Source organism: Diorhabda sublineata, chromosome 5 (genome assembly GCF_026230105.1).
Source record: "Diorhabda sublineata isolate icDioSubl1.1 chromosome 5, icDioSubl1.1, whole genome shotgun sequence".
In the NCBI taxonomy this organism is placed as follows: Eukaryota; Metazoa; Arthropoda; class Insecta; order Coleoptera; family Chrysomelidae; genus Diorhabda; species Diorhabda sublineata.
The window spans coordinates 35874820-35890793 of NC_079478.1; the positions used below are offsets into that span (position 1 = coordinate 35874820).

At 37.1% G+C, this 15974-nt stretch overlaps 1 protein-coding gene across 2 annotated transcripts in view; it reads left to right on the top strand.

Annotated features, from left to right (window-relative positions):
- Positions 1-12802, top strand: part of LOC130443919 (PR domain zinc finger protein 1) — a 55143-nt gene extending 42341 nt beyond the window's left edge. For both annotated transcript variants that reach the window (XM_056778816.1, XM_056778817.1), the window contains 4 exons: positions 2533-2785; positions 2843-3518; positions 10173-11167; positions 11231-12802. In XM_056778816.1, coding sequence (XP_056634794.1) covers positions 2533-2785; positions 2843-3518; positions 10173-11167; positions 11231-11460 — 2154 coding nt within the window. In that variant the 3' untranslated portion in view covers positions 11461-12802. The remainder of the gene's footprint in view (positions 1-2532; positions 2786-2842; positions 3519-10172; positions 11168-11230) is intronic.
- Positions 12803-15974: the final 3172 nt, after the last annotated feature.

Below are 15974 nucleotides of genomic sequence, written 5' to 3' on the forward strand. Positions count from 1 at the left end.
TTGATCATCCAGCAACTTTGGAAAACAACATGACGAAAGTTTTTTTGAAACTCAACTAAATTCTCAATATTCCATAGAGAAAACTGAGTTTTTTTTGAAGTTGGAAACATTGTAAGAAAGACTTTAAGACACTCCTTCAATTCCAAAAAACGTGGCTAACAATTCCCCACGAAGTATCGAGTTTTGATTAACTTTGCCACCGCATTTTGATCATCCAGCAACTTTGGAAAACAACATGACGAAAGTTTTTTTGAAACTCAACTAAATTCTCAATATTCCATAGAGAAAACTGAGTTTTTTTTGAAGTTGGAAACATTGTAAGAAAGACTTTAAGACACTCCTTCAATTCCAAAAAACGTGGCTAACAATTCCCCACGAAGTATCGAGTTTTGATTAACTTTGCCACCGCATTTTGATCATCCAGCAACTTTGGAAAACAACATGACGAAAGTTTTTTTGAAACTCAACTAAATTCTCAATATTCCATAGAGAAAACTGAGTTTTTTTTGAAGTTGGAAACATTGTAAGAAAGACTTTAAGACACTCCTTCAATTCCAAAAAACGTGGCTAACAATTCCCCACGAAGTATCGAGTTTTGATTAACTTTGCCACCGCATTTTGATCATCCAGCAACTTTGGAAAACAACATGACGAAAGTTTTTTTGAAACTCAACTAAATTCTCAATATTCCATAGAGAAAACTGAGTTTTTTTTGAAGTTGGAAACATTGTAAGAAAGACTTTAAGACACTCCTTCAATTTCAAAAAACGTGGCTGACAATGCCCCACGAAGAATCGAGTTTCAATTAACTTTTCCACCGCATTTGGATCATCCAGCAACTTTGGAAAACAACATGACGAAAGTTTTTTTGAAACTCAACTAATTTCTCAATATTCCATAGAGAAAACTGAGTTTTTTTTGAAGTTGGAAACATTGTAAGAAAGACTTTAAGACACTCCTTCAATTCCAAAAAACGTGGCTAACAATTCCCCACGAAGAATCGAGTTTCAATTAACTTTTCCACCGCATTTGGATCATCCAGCAACTTTGGAAAACAACATGACGAAAGTTTTTTTGAAACTCAACTAATTTCTCAATATTCCATAGAGAAAACTTAGTTTTTTTTGAAGTTGGAAACATTGTAAGAAAGACTTTAAGACACTCCTTCAATTCCAAAAAACGTGGCTAACAATTCCCCACGAAGAATCGAGTTTTGATTAACTTTGCCACCGCATTTTGATCATCCAGCAACTTTGGAAAACAACATGACGAAAGTTTTTTTGAAACTCAACTAAATTCTCAATATTCCATAGAGAAAACTGAGTTTTTTTTGAAGTTGGAAACATTGTAAGAAAGACTTTAAGACACTCCTTCAATTCCAAAAAACGTGGCTAACAATTCCCCACGAAGTATCGAGTTTTGATTAACTTTGCCACCGCATTTTGATCATCCAGCAACTTTGGAAAACAACATGACGAAAGTTTTTTTGAAACTCAACTAAATTCTCAATATTCCATAGAGAAAACTGAGTTTTTTTTGAAGTTGGAAACATTGTAAGAAAGACTTTAAGACACTCCTTCAATTCCAAAAAACGTGGCTAACAATTCCCCACGAAGTATCGAGTTTTGATTAACTTTGCCACCGCATTTTGATCATCCAGCAACTTTGGAAAACAACATGACGAAAGTTTTTTTGAAACTCAACTAAATTCTCAATATTCCATAGAGAAAACTGAGTTTTTTTTGAAGTTGGAAACATTGTAAGAAAGACTTTAAGACACTCCTTCAATTCCAAAAAACGTGGCTAACAATTCCCCACGAAGTATCGAGTTTTGATTAACTTTGCCACCGCATTTTGATCATCCAGCAACTTTGGAAAACAACATGACGAAAGTTTTTTTGAAACTCAACTAAATTCTCAATATTCCATAGAGAAAACTGAGTTTTTTTTGAAGTTGGAAACATTGTAAGAAAGACTTTAAGACACTCCTTCAATTTCAAAAAACGTGGCTGACAATGCCCCACGAAGAATCGAGTTTCAATTAACTTTTCCACCGCATTTGGATCATCCAGCAACTTTGGAAAACAACATGACGAAAGTTTTTTTGAAACTCAACTAATTTCTCAATATTCCATAGAGAAAACTTAGTTTTTTTTGAAGTTGGAAACATTGTAAGAAAGACTTTAAGACACTCCTTCAATTCCAAAAAACGTGGCTAACAATTCCCCACGAAGAATCGAGTTTTGATTAACTTTGCCACCGCTTTTTGATCATCCAGCAACTTTAGAAAACAACATGACGAGGAGTTTTTTTGAAACTCAACTAATTTCTCATAATTCCATAAAGAAAACTAGAGTTTTTTACAAATTTCAAACTTTGTAAATTGTTGTTTAATTAATATTTTCGTTAGTAATGGTTAAGATGCTAATTCCTTAACACGTTCACTGCCTATATTTGTTTAACACTCGTTTATAGTTCTCTCATATATGATAACGGTTATAAATTGAATTATTTCTTGATAAAATTCTACAGCTTTACAAAGATAACGAGTTATACTACTACATTGACGGCTACGACACATCCAAAGCCAATTGGATGAGGTACGTGAATCCGGCGTATTCGGGGGAATCCCAAAACCTCATAGCTTGTCAATACAAAATGAACATCTACTTCTACACGATAAAACCGATCCTACCCAACCAGGAGTTGTTGGTGTGGTATTGCAAAGAATTTGCCGAGAGACTGAATTACCCTTTAACCGGAGAACAAATGCTGAGGAGACTAAGTAAGTTTTGATAAAATATAAAAAAAAAAGTTCGGTAATATCGAAGTTTCCTTACAGGACAACAAGCTCAACAAGCGTCTGAAATCACCGTAAGTACAACAGAACCTCCGACGTCGTCGAAAGACCCTCCGTACGAACACCAACTGACCCCGACGGAAGGTAGCATCAGATCCGACGAAGGATACCACAGTAACGAATACCACGACGACGCTTTCACGCCGCCGGAAGATTCCAGCGATTCCGATAGCGAAAACAACTACGTTTTAGATTTCAGCAAGAAAACCCCCAAAGAAACGACAGTTATAAAACCGGTGATGCAGGAAAATCAGAAAAACGAATACAGAAAAGTGAAAATAAAAATAACTAAAGCTTATCATTACAAATCGGTTAAATGTGAAAGTGAACCCGACGTCGATAAAGAGACGAACGCGGACGCTGCAGTACCTGAAGTAACTACGCTAACGCCGAGAATAATCAGTCCTCCGACGACTGTAATCGTAATGGATTCCCCGCCCCAAGAAGTTCCTAACAAACCTTATTACGAAACGGAAGTCAAGACCGCCAACGTCATCTCCAGATACAGCCCGCCGTCGTCTAGTATTTTGGAAAATATTCTGTTGAGGAATAGGATAGATACCAATAATAATGATAATAATCACCACAGACAGAGTAACGCTACACCGCCTCCCAGTTCCCCTACGGAGATGGCGTATTCGTATAAAAAGAGCCACAGGTGAGGTCTTATAACATTTTTTTTTTCAACCATATTTCACCACGTATATTTATCCGTGGTTTATAGGATTTCAATGATATTATCGTTTCCTTTTTTGTCTTCGTCTGCATACTTTCTTTGTGTTTTCTTTGAATATTTTGACGCGATTTTTTCTGTAGGTCAAAATTTGTAATTTTTAATTGGTGAAAAGCTAATTTTCCGGTGTTTTCCTTGTTATTATATCTTATTTATGGGATATCAAAGATGATATCAGCAAAAATGTTTTATTTTCTTCATTGTCATCGTCTCGTTTTGATTTCAGTGAAGGTTATGTTACATTTTCTTTATATTTCGATAAAAACAATTTCTAAATGATGGAAAGCTAGTTTTCCGATGATTTTCGAACCATTATACCCTTTTTATGGGATTCCCAAGAATGTTAACAACAAATATTTCTTCTCTTGGTCAAAAATTTCCTTTCCACGTATTTCCTTAAGTGATTTTGTTGCAATTTTCTCTCTTTCGAAAATAGCGATTTTTTAGATGATAATAAGCTAGTTTCCCGATGATTTTCCCACCATTATACCCTTTTTATGGGATTCCCAAGAATGTTAACAACAAATATTTCTCCTCTTGGTCAAAAATTTCCTTTCCACGTATTTCCTCCAGTGATTTTGTTGCAATTTTCTCTCTTTCGAAAATAGCGATTTTTTAGATGATAATAAGCTAGTTTCCCGATGATTGTCCCACCATTATACCCTTTTTATGGGATTCCCAAGAATGTTAACAACAAATATTTCTTCTCTTGGTCAAAAATTTCCTTTCCACGTATTTCCTTAAGTGATTTTGTTGCAATTTTCTCTCTTTCGAAAATAGCGATTTTTTAGATGATAATAAGCTAGTTTCCCGATGATTTTCCCACCATTATACCCTTTTTATGGGATTCCCAAGAATGTTAACAACAAATATTTCTTCTCTTGGTCAAAAATTTCCTTTCCACGTATTTCCTTAAGTGATTTTGTTGCAATTTTCTCTCTTTCGAAAATAGCGATTTTTTAGATGATAATAAGCTAGTTTCCCGATGATTTTCCCACCATTATACCCTTTTTATGGGATTCCCAAGAATGTTAACAACAAATATTTCTCCTCTTGGTCAAAAATTTCCTTTCCACGTATTTCCTCCAGTGATTTTGTTGCAATTTTCTCTCTTTCGAAAATAGCGATTTTTTAGATGATAATAAGCTAGTTTCCCGATGATTGTCCCACCATTATACCCTTTTTATGGGATTCCCAAGAATGTTAACAACAAATATTTCTTCTCTTGGTCAAAAATTTCCTTTCCACGTATTTCCTTAAGTGATTTTGTTGCAATTTTCTCTCTTTCGAAAATAGCGATTTTTTAGATGATAATAAGCTAGTTTCCCGATGATTTTCCCACCATTATACCCTTTTTATGGGATTCCCAAGAATGTTAACAACAAATATTTCTTCTCTTGGTCAAAAATTTCCTTTCCACGTATTTCCTTAAGTGATTTTGTTGCAATTTTCTCTCTTTCGAAAATAGCGATTTTTTAGATGATAATAAGCTAGTTTCCCGATGATTTTCCCACCATTATACCCTTTTTATGGGATTCCCAAGAATGTTAACAACAAATATTTCTTCTCTTGGTCAAAAATTTCCTTTCCACGTATTTCCTCCAGTGATTTTGTTGCAATTTTCTCTCTTTCGAAAATAGCGATTTTTTAGATGATAATAAGCTAGTTTCCCGATGATTTTCCCACCATTATACCCTTTTTATGGGATTCCCAAGAATGTTAACAACAAATATTTCTTCTCTTGGTCAAAAATTTCCTTTCCACGTATTTCCTCCAGTGATTTTGTTGCAATTTTCTCTCTTTCGAAAATAGCGATTTTTTAGATGATAATAAGCTAGTTTCCCGATGATTTTCCCACCATTATACCCTTTTTATGGAATTCCCAAGAATGTTAACAACAAATATTTCTTCTCTTGGTCAAAAATTTCCTTTCCACGTATTTCCTTAAGTGATTTTGTTGCAATTTTCTCTCTTTCGAAAATAGCGATTTTTTAGATGATAATAAGCTAGTTTCCCGATGATTTTCCCACCATTATACCCTTTTTATGGGATTCCCAAGAATGTTAACAACAAATATTTCTTCTCTTGGTCAAAAATTTCCTTTCCACGTATTTCCTCCAGTGATTTTGTTGCAATTTTCTCTCTTTCGAAAATAGCGATTTTTTAGATGATAATAAGCTAGTTTCCCGATGATTTTCCCACCATTATATCCTTTTTATGGGATTCCCAAGAATGTTAACAACAAATATTTCTTCTCTTGGTCAAAAATTTCCTTTCCATGTATTTCCTTCAGTGATTTTGTTGCAATTTTCTCTCTTTCGAAAATAGCGATTTTTTAGATGATAATAAGCTAGTTTCCCGATGATTTTCCCACCATTATATCCTTTTTATGGGATTCCCAAGAATGTTAACAACAAATATTTCTTCTCTTGGTGAAAAATTTCCTTTCCATGTATTTCCTTCAGTGATTTTGTTGCAATTTTCTCTCTTTCGAAAATAGCGATTTTTTAGATGATAATAAGCTAGTTTCCCGATGATTTTCCCACCATTATACCCTTTTTATGGGATTCCCAAGAATGTTAACAACAAATATTTCTTCTCTTGGTCAAAAATTTCCTTTCCACGTATTTCCTCCAGTGATTTTGTTGCAATTTTCTCTCTTTCGAAAATAGCGATTTTTTAGATGATAATAAGCTAGTTTCCCGATGATTTTCTCACCATTATACCCTTTTTATGGGATTCCCAAGAATGTTAACAACAAATATTTCTTCTCTTGGTCAAAAATTTCCTTTCCACGTATTTCCTCCAGTGATTTTGTTGCAATTTTCTCTCTTTCGAAAATAGCGATTTTTTAGATGATAATAAGCTAGTTTCCCGATGATTTTCCCACCATTATACCCTTTTTATGGGATTCCCAAGAATGTTAACAACAAATATTTCTTCTCTTGGTCAAAAATTTCCTTTCCACGTATTTCCTTAAGTGATTTTGTTGCAATTTTCTCTCTTTCGAAAATAGCGATTTTTTAGATGATAATAAGCTAGTTTCCCGATGATTTTCCCACCATTATACCCTTTTTATGGGATTCCCAAGAATGTTAACAACAAATATTTCTTCTCTTGGTCAAAAATTTCCTTTCCACGTATTTCCTTAAGTGATTTTGTTGCAATTTTCTCTCTTTCGAAAATAGCGATTTTTTAGATGATAATAAGCTAGTTTCCCGATGATTTTCCCACCATTATACCCTTTTTATGGGATTCCCAAGAATGTTAACAACAAATATTTCTTCTCTTGGTCAAAAATTTCCTTTCCACGTATTTCCTCCAGTGATTTTGTTGCAATTTTCTCTCTTTCGAAAATAGCGATTTTTTAGATGATAATAAGCTAGTTTCCCGATGATTTTCCCACCATTATACCCTTTTTATGGGATTCCCAAGAATGTTAACAACAAATATTTCTTCTCTTGGTCAAAAATTTCCTTTCCACGTATTTCCTTAAGTGATTTTGTTGCAATTTTCTCTCTTTCGAAAATAGCGATTTTTTAGATGATAATAAGCTAGTTTCCCGATGATTTTCCCACCATTATACCCTTTTTATGGGATTCCCAAGAATGTTAACAACAAATATTTCTTCTCTTGGTCAAAAATTTCCTTTCCACGTATTTCCTTAAGTGATTTTGTTGCAATTTTCTCTCTTTCGAAAATAGCGATTTTTTAGATGATAATAAGCTAGTTTCCCGATGATTTTCCCACCATTATACCCTTTTTATGGGATTCCCAAGAATGTTAACAACAAATATTTCTTCTCTTGGTCAAAAATTTCCTTTCCACGTATTTCCTTAAGTGATTTTGTTGCAATTTTCTCTCTTTCGAAAATAGCGATTTTTTAGATGATAATAAGCTAGTTTCCCGATGATTTTCCCACCATTATACCCTTTTTATGGGATTCCCAAGAATGTTAACAACAAATATTTCTTCTCTTGGTCAAAAATTTCCTTTCCACGTATTTCCTCCAGTGATTTTGTTGCAATTTTCTCTCTTTCGAAAATAGCGATTTTTTAGATGATAATAAGCTAGTTTCCCGATGATTTTCCCACCATTATACCCTTTTTATGGGATTCCCAAGAATGTTAACAACAAATATTTCTTCTCTTGGTCAAAAATTTCCTTTCCACGTATTTCCTCCAGTGATTTTGTTGCAATTTTCTCTCTTTCGAAAATAGCGATTTTTTAGATGATAATAAGCTAGTTTCCCGATGATTTTCTCACCATTATACCCTTTTTATGGGATTCCCAAGAATGTTAACAACAAATATTTCTTCTCTTGGTCAAAAATTTCCTTTCCACGTATTTCCTCCAGTGATTTTGTTGCAATTTTCTCTCTTTCGAAAATAGCGATTTTTTAGATGATAATAAGCTAGTTTCCCGATGATTTTCCCACCATTATACCCTTTTTATGGGATTCCCAAGAATGTTAACAACAAATATTTCTTCTCTTGGTCAAAAATTTCCTTTCCACGTATTTCCTTAAGTGATTTTGTTGCAATTTTCTCTCTTTCGAAAATAGCGATTTTTTAGATGATAATAAGCTAGTTTCCCGATGATTTTCCCACCATTATACCCTTTTTATGGGATTCCCAAGAATGTTAACAACAAATATTTCTTCTCTTGGTCAAAAATTTCCTTTCCACGTATTTCCTTAAGTGATTTTGTTGCAATTTTCTCTCTTTCGAAAATAGCGATTTTTTAGATGATAATAAGCTAGTTTCCCGATGATTTTCCCACCATTATACCCTTTTTATGGGATTCCCAAGAATGTTAACAACAAATATTTCTTCTCTTGGTCAAAAATTTCCTTTCCATGTATTTCCTTCAGTGATTTTGTTGCAATTTTCTCTCTTTCGAAAATAGCGATTTTTTAGATGATAATAAGCTAGTTTCCCGATGATTTTCACACCATTATACCCTTTTTATGGGATTCCCAAGAATGTTAACAACAAATAATTGTTCTCTTGGTCACAAGTTTCCTTTCCACGTGTTTTCTTCAGTGATTTTGTTGCAATTTTCTCTCTTTCGAAAATAGCGATTTTTTAGATGATAATAAGCTAGTTTCCCGATGATTTTCCCACCATTATACCCTTTTTATGGGATTCCCAAGAATGTTAACAACAAATATTTCTTCTCTTGGTCAAAAATTTCCTTTCCACGTATTTCCTTAAGTGATTTTGTTGCAATTTTCTCTCTTTCGAAAATAGCGATTTTTTAGATGATAATAAGCTAGTTTCCCGATGATTTTCCCACCATTATACCCTTTTTATGGGATTCCCAAGAATGTTAACAACAAATATTTCTTCTCTTGGTCAAAAATTTCCTTTCCACGTATTTCCTCCAGTGATTTTGTTGCAATTTTCTCTCTTTCGAAAATAGCGATTTTTTAGATGATAATAAGCTAGTTTCCCGATGATTTTCCCACCATTATACCCTTTTTATGGGATTCCCAAGAATGTTAACAACAAATATTTCTTCTCTTGGTCAAAAATTTCCTTTTCACGTATTTCCTCCAGTGATTTTGTTGCAATTTTCTCTCTTTCGAAAATAGCGATTTTTTAGATGATAATAAGCTAGTTTCCCGATGATTTTCTCACCATTATACCCTTTTTATGGGATTCCCAAGAATGTTAACAACAAATATTTCTTCTCTTGGTCAAAAATTTCCTTTCCATGTATTTCCTTCAGTGATTTTGTTGCAATTTTCTCTCTTTCGAAAATAGCGATTTTTTAGATGATAATAAGCTAGTTTCCCGATGATTTTCCCACCATTATACCCTTTTTATGGGATTCCCAAGAATGTTAACAACAAATATTTCTTCTCTTGGTCAAAAATTTCCTTTCCACGTATTTCCTCCAGTGATTTTGTTGCAATTTTCTCTCTTTCGAAAATAGCGATTTTTTAGATGATAATAAGCTAGTTTCCCGATGATTTTCCCACCATTATACCCTTTTTATGGGATTCCCAAGAATGTTAACAACAAATATTTCTTCTCTTGGTCAAAAATTTCCTTTCCATGTATTTCCTTCAGTGATTTTGTTGCAATTTTCTCTCTTTCGAAAATAGCGATTTTTTAGATGATAATAAGCTAGTTTCCCCATGATTTTCACACCATTATACCCTTTTTATGGGATTCCCAAGAATGTTAACAACAAATAATTGTTCTCTTGGTCACAAGTTTCCTTTCCACGTGTTTTCTTCAGTGATTTTGTTGCAATTTTCTCTCTTTCGAAAATAGCGATTTTTTAGATGATGGAAAGCTAGTTTTTCGATGATTTTCACACCATTATATCCTATTTAAGGTATTCCAAGGATATTACCATTGAACATTTTTTCTCGTCTTCCCTATCTTCGTTTTCTTTTGCATCAATTCGAGATTTTCTTTGGATTTTCTCTATTTTTTCATAATAGCTAGTTCCAAATGATAATAAGCTACTTTTCCGATGATTTTCACTTCATTGTATCATATTTATGATATTCCAAGTCTATTATTCGTTCCCCAATTACTACTTAAAACTGTCTTTTTTTTCCAGATATTCAACGATACCTTGTAGTCCAGATTCCAGTTCGAATATCCAAGCACCAAACGCATTGCCACCTAGTCCAACAGCCCTGAAGGCAGAAGTACAAAATAACCCATACGCTACTCATCAATCAGAAAATTATTCCATGCAACCGAGCAGCTATTACACCGTATACCCTTCCTCCAACGGTATCGTCCACAGTACCATCACATCTTCCCCAACACACCATACGTATTCTCCACCTTTATCCACAAACTTCAACAACAATCATCACAGCAGTTCCATAGTTCCATCCGGACACATCGTCAATTCGAATTTGACTCACCATTTATTAACGCCCCTACCCGCTCTCCAAATCAACGGAAGAGGTTCCCCTAGTTCCAAAAGCCCCGATATGAAATACGATCTGAATCTATGTTCTAGCAGTCCTACTAGCCCCAACGGGGGACCTTCCAGGGGCTACAGAAGCCTACCGTACCCCTTGAAAAAGAAAGACGGTAAAATGCATTACGAATGCAACGTCTGTTGCAAAACTTTCGGTCAGTTATCGAATTTGAAAGTACATCTTCGAACCCACAGCGGAGAACGACCTTTCAAATGCAACGTCTGCACCAAATCCTTCACCCAACTGGCGCATCTTCAAAAACACCATCTGGTTCATACGGGGGAGCGTCCCCACGAATGCGGCATATGTAAAAAAAGATTCTCGTCGACTTCGAATTTGAAAACTCACCTCCGACTACACAGCGGGCAAAAACCGTACGCTTGCGATTTCTGTCCGGCGAAATTCACGCAATTCGTACACTTGAAGCTCCACAAGAGACTCCACACTAACGAGAGACCCTACATCTGCCAGGAATGCGGGAAGAACTACATCAGCGCGTCTGGATTGAGGACTCATTGGAAAACCACGAGCTGCAGACCGAATAACATCGACGAAGAATTAACCGCCGACGGATCTTCGAATGGTTACTACGAATTTTCTGGAACGGATAACGGTCTAGGTACGTTTCGTATTATCGATTAGGTTATTTTTTTTGGTTCTAATGCGTTTCGTGTCTATTTAGGTCCCATAGAATTGAAGGATAATTCCGACGATCCCAAGGATACGTTCGAAATCCATTCGCAACCTCACGTTAACCATCCGGTGCTACATCCGGGTCTATCGAGGCCGCTTCCGTCTCTTATTCAAAACGGTAATCACCAGAGACCGTCGCAAAATTCTATAATTACCGGAAAGGAAACCAGACCGAGTGTTATCGAATCTTCTCAGCCCCACATCATTGAATGTACCTAAATTATTTACGCTCATCTAGTTTGTAATTTCTGTTAAGTTTTTTAATGTTTATTTATTATTAATGTTATTTGTGATGCTAAGTTCCGAAAGATTTTACGTTTCGTATGTTGCTGCAGACTCGGTTTCTTCTTAAGAAACAAAAATGATCTCGAAGTACGACTAACGCAACTTTCCTTCTATTCTTCCTTTCTTTAACCAAGGTCTTATCGACAATCGCCCACCGGTACCTTCTGGCTTCCGACGTCGAACCACCAGATGGATAAGTTCCGCCTCGACCACCGAAACCGCGGTCTTCCTCTAACTCGCCGTCCTCCATGACTCTGCGCGGGTATCGATCAAAAACTTCTTCTCCACGTGTCCCAGCTACCTCCCGGAATGAATACTACCAAATCTGTCACAACTCAACGCTCCTCCGGATCTTCCACGCACCGTTATCGCCAACTGGGTCAAAAATCTTCCATAGAATCTTAAATTCCCAGCAGTTCAAAATCTATTAACTCATCGTCGTCATAGTCCATGTCTCGTATCAATACGTGAGTCCAGGATGGATAAATTATGAGGTTTGACCTTTTTGGAAGCTCTTTGGAGTGTCCAGAAGCATCTCAGTGCTCCTCCGGATCTTCCACGCACAGTTATCCCCAACTGGGTCAAAAATCTTCCATAGAATCTTAAATTCCCAGCAGTTCAAAATCTATTAACTTATCGTCGTCATAGTCCATGTCTCGTATCAATACGTGAGTCCAGGATGGATAAATTATGAGGTTTGACCTTTTTGGAAGCTCTTTGGAGTGTCCAGAAGCATCTCAGTGCTCCTCCGGATCTTCCACGCACAGTTATCCCCAACTGGGTCAAAAATCTTCCATAGAATCTTAAATTCCCAGCAGTTCAAAATCTATTAACTTATCGTCGTCATAGTCCATGTCTCGTATCAATACGTGAGTCCAGGATGGATAAATTATGAGGTTTGACCTTTTTGGAAGCTCTTTGGAGTGTCCAGAAGCATCTCAGTGCTCCTCCGGATCTTCCACGCACAGTTATCCCCAACTGGGTCAAAAATCTTCCATAGAATCTTAAATTCCCAGCAGTTCAAAATCTATTAACTCATCGTCGTCATAGTCCATGTCTCGTATCAATACGTGAGTCCAGGATGGATAAATTATGAGGTTTGACCTTTTTGGAAGCTCTTTGGAGTGTCCAGAAGCATCTCAGTGCTCCTCCGGATCTTTCACGCACCGTTATCGCCAGCTGGGTGAAAAATCTTCCATAGAATCTTAAATTCCCAGCAGTTCAAAATCCATTAACTTATCGTCGTCATAGTCCATGTCTCGTATCAATACGTGAGTCCAGGATGGATAAATTATGAGGTTTGACCTTTTTGGAAGCTCTTTGGAGTGTCCAGAAGCATCTCAGTGCTCCTCCGGATCTTCCACGCACAGTTATCCCCAACTGGGTCAAAAATCTTCCATAGAATCTTAAATTCCCAGCAGTTCAAAATCTATTAACTTATCGTCGTCATAGTCCATGTCTCGTATCAATACGTGAGTCCAGGATGGATAAATTATGAGGTTTGACCTTCTTGGAAGCTCTTTGGAGTGCCCAGAAGCATCTCAGTGCTCCTCCGGATCTTCCACGCACAGTTATCGCCAACTGGGTCAAAAATCTTCCATAGAATCTTAAATTCCCAACAGTTCAAAATCCATTAACTTATCGTCTTCGTAGTCCATGTCTCGTATCAATACGTAACTCCAGGATGGATAAATCTTGAGGTTTGACCTTCTTGGAAGCTCTTTGGAGTGTCCAGAAGCATCTCAGTGCTCCTCCGGATCTTCCACGCACAGTTATAGCCAACTGGGTCAAAAATCTTCCATAGAATCTTAAATTCCCAGCAGTTCAAAATCTATTAACTTATCGTCGTCTTAGTCCATGTCTCGTATCAATACGTGAGTCCAGGATGGATAAATTATGAGGTTTGACCTTCTTGAAAGCTCTCTGAAGTGCCCAGAAGCATCTCAACGTTCCTCCGGATCCTCCACGCACCGTTATCGCCAACTGAGTCAAAAATCTTCCATAGAATCTTAAATTCCCAGCAGTTCAAAATCTATTAACTCATCGTCGTCATAGTCCATGTCTCGTATCAATACGTAACTCCAGGATGGATAAATTATGAGGTTTGACCTTCTTGGAAGCTCTTTGGAGTGCCCAGAAGCATCTCAGTGCTCCTCCGGATCTTCCACGCACAGTTATCGCCAACTGGGTCAAAAATCTTCCATAGAATCTTAAATTCCCAGCAGTTCAAAATCCATTAACTTATCGTCTTCGTAGTCCATGTCTCGTATCAATACGTAACTCCAGGATGGATAAATCTTGAGGTTTGACCTTCTTGGAAGCTCTTTGGAGTGTCCAGAAGCATCTCAGTGCTCCTCCGGATCTTCCACGCACAGTTATAGCCAACTGGGTCAAAAATCTTCCATAGAATCTTAAATTCCCAGCAGTTCAAAATCTATTAACTTATCGTCGTCTTAGTCCATGTCTCGTATCAATACGTGAGTCCAGGATGGATAAATTATGAGGTTTGACCTTCTTGAAAGCTCTCTGAAGTGCCCAGAAGCATCTCAACGTTCCTCCGGATCCTCCACGCACCGTTATCGCCAACTGAGTCAAAAATCTTCCATAGAATCTTAAATTCCCAGCAGTTCAAAATCTATTAACTCATCGTCGTCATAGTCCATGTCTCGTATCAATACGTAACTCCAGGATGGATAAATTATGAGGTTTGACCTTCTTGGAAGCTCTTTGGAGTGCCCAGAAGCATCTCAGTGCTCCTCCGGATCTTCCACGCACAGTTATCGCCAACTGGGTCAAAAATCTTCCATAGAATCTTAAATTCCCAGCAGTTCAAAATCCATTAACTTATCGTCTTCGTAGTCCATGTCTCGTATCAATACGTAACTCCAGGATGGATAAATCTTGAGGTTTGACCTTCTTGGAAGCTCTTTGGAGTGTCCAGAAGCATCTCAGTGCTCCTCCGGATCTTCCACGCACAGTTATAGCCAACTGGGTCAAAAATCTTCCATAGAATCTTAAATTCCCAGCAGTTCAAAATCTATTAACTTATCGTCGTCATAGTCCATGTCTCGTATCAATACGTGAGTCCAGGATGGATAAATTATGAGGTTTGACCTTTTTGGAAGCTCTTTGGAGTGTCCAGAAGCATCTCAGTGCTCCTCCGGATCTTCCACGCACAGTTATAGCCAACTGGGTCAAAAATCTTCCATAGAATCTTAAATTCCCAGCAGTTCAAAATCCATTAACTTATCGTCGTCATAGTCCATGTCTCGTATCAATACGTGAGTCCAGGATGGATAAATTATGAGGTTTGACCTTCTTGGAAGCTCTTTGGAGTGCCCAGAAGCATCTCAGTGCTCCTCCGGATCTTCCACGCACAGTTATCGCCAACTGGGTCAAAAATCTTCCATAGAATCTTAAATTCCCAGCAGTTCAAAATCCATTAACTTATCGTCTTCGTAGTCCATGTCTCGTATCAATACGTAACTCCAGGATGGATAAATCTTGAGGTTTGACCTTCTTGGAAGCTCTTTGGAGTGTCCAGAAGCATCTCAGTGCTCCTCCGGATCTTCCACGCACAGTTATAGCCAACTGGGTCAAAAATCTTCCATAGAATCTTAAATTCCCAGCAGTTCAAAATCTATTAACTTATCGTCGTCATAGTCCATGTCTCGTATCAATACGTAACTCCAGGATGGATAAATCTTGAGGTTTGACCTTCTTGGAAGCTCTTTGGAGTGTCCAGAAGCATCTCAGTGCTCCTCCGGATCTTCCACGCACAGTTATAGCCAACTGGGTCAAAAATCTTCCATAGAATCTTAAATTCCCAGCAGTTCAAAATCTATTAACTTATCGTCGTCATAGTCCATGTCTCGTATCAATACGTGAGTCCAGGATGGATAAATTATGAGGTTTGACCTTTTTGGAAGCTCTTTGGAGTGTCCAGAAGCATCTCAGTGCTCCTCCGGATCTTCCACGCACAGTTATAGCCAACTGGGTCAAAAATCTTCCATAGAATCTTAAATTCCCAGCAGTTCAAAATCCATTAACTTATCGTCTTCGTAGTCCATGTCTCGTATCAATACGTAACTCCAGGATGGATAAATCTTGAGGTTTGACCTTCTTGGAAGCTCTTTGGAGTGTCCAGAAGCATCTCAGTGCTCCTCCGGATCTTCCACGCACAGTTATAGCCAACTGGGTCAAAAATCTTCCATAGAATCTTAAATTCCCAGCAGTTCAAAATCTATTAACTTATCGTCGTCTTAGTCCATGTCTCGTATCAATACGTGAGTCCAGGATGGATAAATTATGAGGTTTGACCTTCTTGAAAGCTCTCTGAAGTGCCCAGAAGCATCTCAACGTTCCTCCGGATCCTCCACGCACCGTTATCGCCAACTGGGTCAAAAATCTTCCATAGAATCTTAAATTCCCAGCAGTTCAAAATCTAT